We start from the raw sequence: 10,228 nt of genomic DNA, 5'->3' as shown, positions 1-10,228 counted from the left end.
ACCAAAAATAGTCTAAATATTCTAATTAAAGAGCAAAGATTCTAAGGCTGGATAAAAGAAGAGGACCAAAGTATAAAATGTTTATATAACACACACTTTTAAACTCAGGACACAAATAAGTTGAAAATAACAGGATAGAAAAAGCTCTGTCACGGAAACAATAGTTAAAACTGGTATGGCCATACCAATTCTCAAAATAGGCATGAACCATTCAAACAGATAGCGAGTGATGTTTTATAATTATAAAAGTGTCACTTCATCATAAAATGATTCTACATTTTACTGAATAACACAGCTTCAAAGTATATAAAATAACTTCTCCAATCATTTCTGCTATCCTGCTTTTCCTTTTCTCATTTCCACACTTTTCACCATCTGACATTATTTATGACTTATGGTTTTCTTTCCCCCACTCTCCCCCCTCCCCGTAAGCTCCCCAAGGGCAGAGATTTTATCTTGATCACACTTTATCCTCTGTAACTAGAACAGCCATAGTAGGTACTCAATAAATACTTGTTGAACAAATTAATAAAACTGCCACTATAGGAGTTCCCATCGTGGCGAAGTGGAAATGAATCCAACTAGGAACCTTAAGGTTGTGGATTCAATCCCTGGCCTCACTCAGTGGGTTAAGGATCTGGCATTGCCGTGAGCTGTGGTGTAGGTTGCAGATGTGGCTCAGATTTGGCATTGCTGTGGCTCTGGCGTAGGCCAGCAGCAACAGATCTGATTAGACCCCTAGCCTGGGAACCTCCACAGGCCGTGAGTGCGGCCCTAAAAAGACAAAAGACAAAAACAAAACAAAACAAAACAAAACCTGCCACTATAAGTTACTATAGTAACTTATTTTCTTAGTGCTTACTTCTAAAAGTTTATATGATACATTTATTTTCTTCAGTTATGCAATCTTTTAACTTAAATAATACTTAGTAAATCTCTGCTGGACATGATTTTGCATGAGAAGTTTAAACAAAAAGTTTGAGGGAGTTCCTGTAGGGGCTCAGCGGAAACGAATCTGTCTAGCATCCATGAGGACGCAAGTTTGATCCCTGGCCTCCCTCAGGATCGGCACTGCCACGAGCTGTGGTGTAGGTCATAGATGTGGCAGGAATCCTGTGTTGCTGTGGCTGTGGTGCCAGCCGACAGCTACAGCTCTGATTTGACTCCTACCCTGGGAACCTCCATATGCGGCAGGTGCGGCCCTAAAAAGAACAAAAAAAAGTTTGAAAAAAATGTTACTAGGAAATTTATTTCCTCTTAATGAGACAAAGTCTCCAAAATGAAAAATCCTCGAAATGTGCCTTCCTCTACTTAGTAAACATATTTAAATATATATAGATTTACATAAATAAAATAATACAATTATATATTAACTTTCATGTTTATTCAACTTGACAGAAAATCCAAAAATGTGTCTGAAAATTGGTTATCTATCTAAATACCAATTGTTCATCACTGTGACATAATACTATGTGGTAGGGGAGATACGTCTAAGTTAAACAAATTCTTAAGATCCTGACATTCTTCAAGTGGGCAAAGGAAATCTTAAAAAACTTACAAGTTGTAAGAAGATACAGTAAGGAATTTAACCTTTAATACCTGGAACAAGTTTTACAGCCACATTTGTAATTTACATATACAGTGGAGATCACTGAAAAAGCTTCCTGTTGCACTGCAGCAAGAAATTTTATTATATTGTAGATTAAACGGATTTGCTACAGAGTGCAGCAAGATAACCTCACTGAAGAATCATAAGATTTTCATAATGGAACTTGTTACAGTGAGTTAAATAGTTTCTTAATTTTATACAGTACATATTTTCAAAATGAATATTATCACTGAAGAGTTTGCTAACCACTGTTAGCAGTTAACGTTTTATACATACTTAATTTGACTTTAGTTTAGAGTATGTGGCCCTCCAAATGTTAGTACATGAAATGTTAAGCTTAAACATAATAATAAGATAATTCCCTAAGATGAAGACTCAGGACATCAAAACTTTGATCATTATTGCACCTATTTTTCTACAGAAAAATGGAAAATTTACATCATAATCTTCCCAAAAGTGAACAAATTGTAAAATCACAGACTCATTGGCATTGAACGAAATCTACAATGAACATTCTTTGTGAACTGATGTACAGAATTAATGTGCAGTGGAATTTGGTTAACGATGATCATGCAAATAAAAATCCTCCACAATCATTTTTTCATTATGTTTTATAAAATGGTCTTAAAGATATACTTCCATAAACATTTCTGGTGCAATTTAGTTAATGACAAAAATACAAAGCTATCCCTTATTCTTTATTTTATAGATTTAAAAACATGCCTTTGTACTGCTGAAATAGAAATAGCGTGTGTGGGAGAACTGAGCTAACGAAACATTTAAAAACCAATTGCATCTTGGTCCAACATTAGCTGCCTTGATATACAGCAGCCTCCTATCATCACTGGTGTCGGTACTGTTGTAAATGAAAAATAGTTAAGTATTGAGAGATTAAGACACAATTCAAAACTTTTTTTTAAAAAATAAAAGGTCATTTCATAAACATGAAGAAATCTTTAAAAGAAAAATAATCACATCAATTGTGATATACATTGGAAAATAGTAAAATGTCATTTTCCAAAATAGTAGCTTCTTTATTATATCCCCCATCTGTTATAACCAATCTTGGAAATAATACCTTAAACATAATGGCATATTATATGAAAATGCTCCACTATTCACTGTGGTAAATTTAATAAGTTAGAATATGATTTTGTTTTCTGATGGTCACCATGAAAAAAATGAAAGAAAAGCACCTGAAACAATAAAAGGAGTTTAGATAAGCATTAAGTTGTAACCTATACGTTTTGGTGAAAATACAGTTCATAAAACTGTAGAAAGGATACTGCCTTTGTTTCTATATTTTGTAGATTACAACAAAGAAAAAAAGATATGCTCTAAACCGAAATAAATTTCCACTTCTCCCAATCTGGACAAAGTGGAATTTCATTCGAAGCTCATAAGACTGTGATACCTACAGTAGCTCATATAGCTGGATATATGACTCCCACCCTACCTCCCACCCCCCCCCCCAAAAAAAAACAATTTTTGGCTCCAAAATAAAGTACAATAATAAACTCTTGATGAAAAACTATGTTATGGGGCAATCTATCATATACTATGGCTAAATATGAATTTACAGAGAAGAGCACATCCCGTTTTCAGCACTTTGTTTCATAAACATGCAACTCACTATAAAATACAAAACACTTGCTTTCAAGAACAGCTTTATAAAGACACACTGCATCAATAAAATTTTTTTCTTTCTCATTAACTTTACACTGCTATGGAGAACTGAAACTTTTCTAATGTGTATATATCAGATTTTATATTATAGTGTAATAATTTGCATTTTCTGAACATAATGTTCAAGAGGAAATATCTATACACAATAACATTCTAGACTATTAAAAACTAATTCAAATTACAGAATTTTATTGATACAGTAGATTAATAAAAACTGAAAAGGGATGATAAAATGGCATAAAGAATTCAGTACATTATTTTATAACACACTCTTTAAAATTAAAATATTTTAAATCTCTCTCTTTTTAAAATTTTCATTGCCATGAAAGGCCAGAAAATTCTGGGATCAATACTGAGGTGTAAAATAATCAAACAACGTCAGGACTATTTCACAATTTGTGTGGTGTCTTCCCATCAGAGGCATTGCTCAGGTGCAATGGCAGACAATTTAGCACCTCTGAAGATTAAGGGTGCCCAGGAGTAAACACTAGGTGAGATACACAAGGGAAAGAGATCATTTTGACTCTCCAACAAATAGTGACATCAAGAAACTGACACTGTTTGTTGAAAAATAATTTTTCACAGTAAAATTGCAGAGAATACAAATACAAACACTGACAGATTACTGCTTAAGATCTATACTAACAAACTCTTTCAAATTAATAGATCCAATAAACAGTTGGGTGCTGTCAGTTTAAAGCCGCAGATAAAAGCTATACAAGCACTTTAGAAGTCAGAAACATTTAAAAAAAAGGGGGGGGGGAGAAAAAAATATATTTACAAGTTTCTTCTTTAGTATGTCTACACAGCCATCGCACATCACACCTTTTCCCAAGACGCCGTAGTCACTGCCATCAGCATGCATATGGCTGACGCCTGTGACCACAAGAACGTGAGGTCATCAGAGTAAGTCCAGCTGTCCATTCTTCAGCAGTCCCATTGTGTGCATCAAAGGCTCTACTCAGCCTGAAGCTTGACAAACAAACTTTTTTCAAAGCTTTCACATAGAAAGTTCCTAATGACATTTGTTCATCGCCTTTCTCTTTTAGAACTCCGCCGCCGCACCTTAAAAGAAATATCACCAGATGCTTAATTAAAATGTGTACACACTAATTAGACACAGCAGTAATTATTATTGTTTTTTAACCAATCATTATTCTTACATGTTCCTGATCTTCTTTGCTTTTCTTTCCTTAAAACCTTTCTCCTAGGCTAACTTTCTGCCTCGGCACCACATATTTAGACCTATATAATATTCAAATGGCCATAATTGCCTTTCCCAGGATAGCAAAAGAGAAAACTACCTTATTTTTCAATTTAATAATTTTAAAGAGAAATGAACCAAAGTCATTGTCAACAGTCAGGAAAACAGTTGCAAATATGATGTTTTTTACTTATGTTTCTGCAGTAAAAGAAAACATTTGATATGTATGAATTTAGGTTTACGGTTGGCTTCCTCATAAAACAGTTACTTAGTTTGGATCCTAACAACTATCAAATACATGCAAATAATCTGCAACTCAGACATGTCACCATTTATTGGCAAACCAGTAGATGAAACAACAGTACAAACTAATAAAGAAAAATATATAAATATTTAGACTCACTAAGTAACAGCAACTGCTAAACGGATCTGACCAAATATATACCACTTCTAATTCTATCACACGTGGCACTTTCATAAACACATACATTTACTGTAGAAACTTCCTCCTCTTCTGTTTCTTCCTGTGGATTATCATCATTGACAGGGGAGCTACCCTGAAACACATCTACTTCTTCGCTTGAGTCATTTTCTTTAGTAGCTGCTTGTTTGGAACGTCCCAAACGGCTAGAGTAAAACACATGTAAAATAAACTGAGCATGCTGAGCTTTAAGTGGTAGGTTACTTGTATTGCATGAACGCTCATGTGTTATCATTTTTATTCTCAATTACCTTGTAAGACAAGAAATGTTCTTACATTAGAGGCCTTAAACCAGTGTTTAATCTTAGAATCTTACTTATAAAAAGATCTACCAGATAACAAAAGTGTTATTTATTTGACTGAGACAAATAACATAAGGGATTTGAAAACGAAACCTAGGAGTTAGGAGTTCCCATCGTGGCTCGGTGGTTAACGAATCCGACTAGGAACCATGAGGCTGCGGGTTCGATCCCTGGCCTTGCTCAGTGGGTTAAGGATCTGGCGTTGCTGTGAGCTGCAGTGTAGGTCGCAGGCGCGGCTCAGACCCCACATTGCTGTGGCTCTGGCGTAGGCCGGCAGCTACAGCTCCAATTAGACCCCTAGCCTGGAAACCTCCATATGCCTCGGGAGTGGCCTCAGAAAAGGCAAAAAAAGAAAAAAGACAATAAATAAATAAATAAAACAAAACGTAAAGTTCACTCTTTATCTTTCCCAACTCAGTAAAAGGCTTCTGTATCTACTGAGCTGCTCAAAGCAGAAAATTTAGTCTTTCTTAAGTATGGACCTAAGATTCTACTTATATAGATAAAGAAATCTCAAATCCATTCACTTCTCTCCATCTTTTTTTTTTGCTTTTTAGGGCCATACCGGCTGCATAAGGAAGTTCCCAGGCTGGGGGTTGAACACAGCACATAGCTACAGCTGCTGGCCAAGGCCACAGCCACAGCCGCAGCCACAGCCACACAGGATCCGAGCTGCATCTGTGACCTATACCACAGCTCATGGCAACGCCGGATCCCCAACCCACTGACCGAGGCCAGGGATCGAACCCACTTCCTCGTGGATACTAGTAGGATTTATTTCTGCTGTGCCACAATGGAAACTCCCTCCACCTTCATTGTTACCACATATTTCTAAGCCAATATCATCTTTTGTGTCTTCTCTCTACACAGTAACCTCTTTAAAGTGTAAAACCAGCCGATGTCGCTCCCCTAGAGATCTGCTACTGTACTGAGAGTAATCTCCGCAACTATAACACAACAAAATATGTCCTCCTTCAGCTTTCTAAGTCGGCCAGGATTTTTCCCCCTTCAGAAGACAGAGTTCCCTCCACCTGACATGGTCCTTCTCCCTACACTCTCTCAGTCTCGCTCCTACTATTCTCAAGGAATCAATGGGTCACTTTCCAAAGAGAAAACATCCTCAATTCTCCAACCCTCTCATTACACTCTCTTAGAGCACCCGAATGTTATCCTTCAGGGTACTGATCACAATTAATAATTCCATTATTTACATCATTATTTAATGAGTACACGCCCATTTCAATAGTAAGTCCTATGAGGATAAGAATCATGTTTGTCCTGTGCCACTGTACTCCTAGTACCTAGTACTCTCTGAAACATAGGAGGCAGTCACTTAATCAAATATCTCTCTCAACAAATGTTTTAAAATCAAGAACTGAGCTTATTACTTCTATAAGCAATCCAAAATATGTATTGTTCAATCCATGCTCAAACCAAGTAATTTTTTTTTTACTTGATTCATCTTTAAGAATTAACAGAAGTAAATATAAGGGAAAATAATAAAATCCTTCTCAGTTCCACTGAGGCCAGAACAAAAAAACAGGCAAATCATAACATGTTATTACACTTACCTCTAAAAAAGGGCTCCCCAGTGAAAGGAAGTTAGCTGTTAAGATAGAGTACAGAATCTCTTTCTGTATTGACTTTTTAAAAGAAACACTTGTTTGGTTTAGAACACTTATGTGAGGACTTGTGTAATTTTAGAGGATAACATGTTAACCGTCTAATTTTATGATGCCCAAATATAAAGAAATTAAAGTTGTGAACATGAAAGATATTTACCCCTTGTTATTTCCTTGTTATAAAATTAACCATGGAAATTTAAGATTCCTTAAGATTTTTTTTGTTTTTTGAGAAAACAATGATTTTCCATGGTTGAATACAAACATATTTATGAAGCAGCCACAAAAATGTACTTACCTTTACCTTTTACCTGAGGAAAAAATTAAGTGGAAGGCAGGAAGTACTGGCTAGACACTCAGGTAACTTTTCCTCTTCCTGTGGAATACACAGGAACAGGAAAAACTGCAAAGATAGCTAAGTATTTAACCAAGGTGTAATGGCAACTCTGAAAAGGTCAAGCTATTGACATATGGGATTACTTTCAGAAAAACTGCGTAATTTCTAACAAAAGACATGCTAGTCTATTTCTACTTAAATAACTGAGAAGAAAAAAGCGTCAGTTTACAAATTACAGCATTCATGTTCCTGTCACTTTAATAAACCTGGATATAGATTTGTTATTGTTAACGTTCCTATAAACATGTATGTGTGAACATCCCAAACTATCTATATGTAGATACAGATGTGCTAATGTGATCTGAAAACAAGCAAAATCAAGATTATCAAAAATTTGAGATCAGCATGTGAAAATTTCCATGGGTGGACTTTAAGAAAATGATGCCTGTTACTTTTCTACACAGTTCAAAGAATGAAAGTGGAAGTGCGAAAGCTATTTTTTAAAGTTGCTGAGGAAGGACATAAAGAAAAATTGTAGTATGGAACGACAAGGCAACATGGTCAATGATGCTGTGATTATTTAAAAATACCTTCTTTAGGCTCCGTCAGGTCTATATTGGAAATAATAAGCTATCTGGCATTCATCACAAAGCTGTGTCTACGACCTGTAAAAGTGTACAAGTGTCACCACAGGGTTGACAGGGATATCAGTAATAATCTAGGTAAGTCCACAAAAGTTTTATCTTACCTAGTGTAACGGGGCTAAATACATGGGGATTTAAATGCAGCCCTACGTATATTTAGAAATTAATGAACTCGCAAAATAATCTGAAACTGGTTTGACATTTAATATTATTTACAACTTACACATTTTTTTTGGGTTGTGATGGTGATGGCGTTTTTGATGGTCTTCCTCGTCCTTTCTGTGGTGTGGATTGTGTGGATTCAACTGCACTAGTTTCAGGAGACTCTGCTCTGCTTTGGGGAAGACCCAAATGTGGACAGCATCAAATTATGATCTGTAACACAGTAACTGAACATACACAGTTCAGAGTCACACATACTGACCTCTGCTGTGCTCTCCTTGAAGTTCGGTGCTGTTTACTTTTGGACTTCTGTTCTGTGTTTCCACTTTGTCTTTCTTCTTCTTCCTCTTCTTCTGCTGCTGAAGGTCCAGATTTCTTTTTGCTTCCTTTTTTAGACGTTTTCATTGTTGGCTCTTCTTTGGGGGTACCTCCACCAAGAGGTTTTGGTGGTCGGCCTCTTTTACCTTTTTTTGGTGGACTATTCTGCTCATCCTCATTTTCTAAAATATCTTCTTTGAGCCTCTTTTCCTCGGGCCACTGCTGTTCCTCTGATTCTGAAGCCGTATGGCCCCTCTTCCGTCCACGTTGACTGCCTTTAGGTTTCTGTTCCTGTACCAACTTAGTTAGGTCATCCATGCCTAATTTCTCTTCTGAGTCTGTTACAGGTGTTTTCTTCCGGCTTCTAGGTTTGTCCAATTCAGACTAGGAATAAAAGTCACAATTTCAAATATAAAACTGAGCATAAATTGTTAGTATGTATATTTTTAAGAATAAACAAAAAAACTGCTAACCACTTCAGTGCTAAAAATGTACCTTAAAAAAGGGCAGAGTTCTTAACTATATTAGAACCATCATTACTTACGCTTTTAAGTTTTTTAATTTTTATCCTTACTGAAGCTAGACAGGCTCAAATGAAAACTCTCAAGATCAGTATTTGATTAGACTATAAAATATTATTGAAAAGCTGTATCATAAAAAATAATATTCCAAATTCAGTGCTTGAATAATGGGCAACTACACTGAGGCTTAATGGATATGTTTGGATAGTCAATTGAAGTAATTCTAATTTTACCATTTAGTGTCTAATAAGACAAAGAATATCAACTATGTTACATATCATACATACACATCATATACAGAACTATTATTTTTATTTTGTAAATGGACAATGCAAGATATGAAAGTTAAACATATTCATCACTTATTATAAATTTTGAAAACACTTCTGAATCAAAGACACTGCTTCTTCCCAGGTACAACTAACAACGACAAAATTTTAAATCAGTGACTTTGAAATTTAAAATAAAATCCCAGTCTACAATCACAGAATTTAAGCATTGACCAGCAGGCAGAAACTGAGGAAATTCTTCAAAAAAAGCAAGAATAGTATGTATGAATTTACAGTGCTGTCCATACATATACACGTGTGTGTGCATAAAACACATAAACACATATTTGTAGGACTAAGTTAATTTCCAAAAATCTACATCAAAGTTTTAAAAACCAGTGAAAAACAAAAATTACCTGATCACCTATATATATAGTGTGTGTGTGTGTGTGTGTGTGCGCGCGCGCGCATGCAGGTGTCTTTTTGCCTTTTCTAGGACCACTCCCACGGCACATGGAGGTTCCCAGGCTAGGGGTTAAATCGGAGCTGTAGCCACTGGCCCATGCCACAGCCACAGCAACGTGGGATCCAGCAGCGTCTGCGACCTACACCACAGCTCATGCAATGCTGGATCCTTGACCGACTGAGCAAAGCCAGGGATGGAACCCGCAACCTCATTGTTCCTAGTCGGATTGTTAACCACTGCGCCACAACGGGAACTCCTATGCTTTTATATGTTTAATTAGTCATTTGTGTTTCCTGTCTGTGAAGTACCTGATTATGTCCTTGATAATATGCCCTTTGTCCATTTGTTTATTATGAGTTTTAATCTACATTATTCCACACTTTTCTGTGTCTTTAAATTTTAGTTGTATTTGCTATGAACTGAGTTGTGTTCCCAATTGAGACTCTCTGGGCCTTTGGGAGGTAATTCAGTTTGAGATAATGTCATGAGAGTGGGGTCCTCATGATGGGATTATTGTCCTTTATAAAAAGAGACACCAGGGAGATGCCTATCTTTCCACCATGTAAGGTAAGAACAAATAAGAAGGTGGCCATCTGTAAAGCAGGAA

General features: G+C 36.1%; 1 protein-coding gene across 5 annotated transcripts in view; it reads right to left on the bottom strand.

The window, feature by feature from the left end:
• Positions 1-1,362: 1,362 nt before the first annotated feature.
• PDS5B (PDS5 cohesin associated factor B) overlaps positions 1,363-10,228 on the bottom strand; it is a 210,141-nt gene continuing 201,275 nt past the window's right edge. For 2 of the 5 annotated variants that reach the window (XM_047755637.1, XM_047755639.1), the window contains exons 32-35: positions 8,310-8,749; positions 8,109-8,216; positions 4,988-5,126; positions 1,363-4,360 (exon numbers count right to left, since the gene is read on the bottom strand). In XM_047755637.1, the coding sequence (XP_047611593.1) occupies positions 4,325-4,360; positions 4,988-5,126; positions 8,109-8,216; positions 8,310-8,749 (723 nt within the window). In that variant the 3' untranslated portion in view covers positions 1,363-4,324. Of the gene's footprint in view, positions 4,361-4,987; positions 5,127-8,108; positions 8,220-8,309; positions 8,750-10,228 lie in introns of all 5 variants that reach the window. The other 3 variants (XM_047755636.1, XM_047755638.1, XM_047755640.1) reach the window with 2 other exon arrangements.

This window comes from Phacochoerus africanus, chromosome 13, assembly GCF_016906955.1.
Source record: "Phacochoerus africanus isolate WHEZ1 chromosome 13, ROS_Pafr_v1, whole genome shotgun sequence".
In the NCBI taxonomy this organism is placed as follows: domain Eukaryota; kingdom Metazoa; phylum Chordata; class Mammalia; order Artiodactyla; family Suidae; genus Phacochoerus; species Phacochoerus africanus.
Note: the sequence above shows the minus strand (reverse complement) of the source record. Positions and strands in the feature narration are given on the sequence as shown.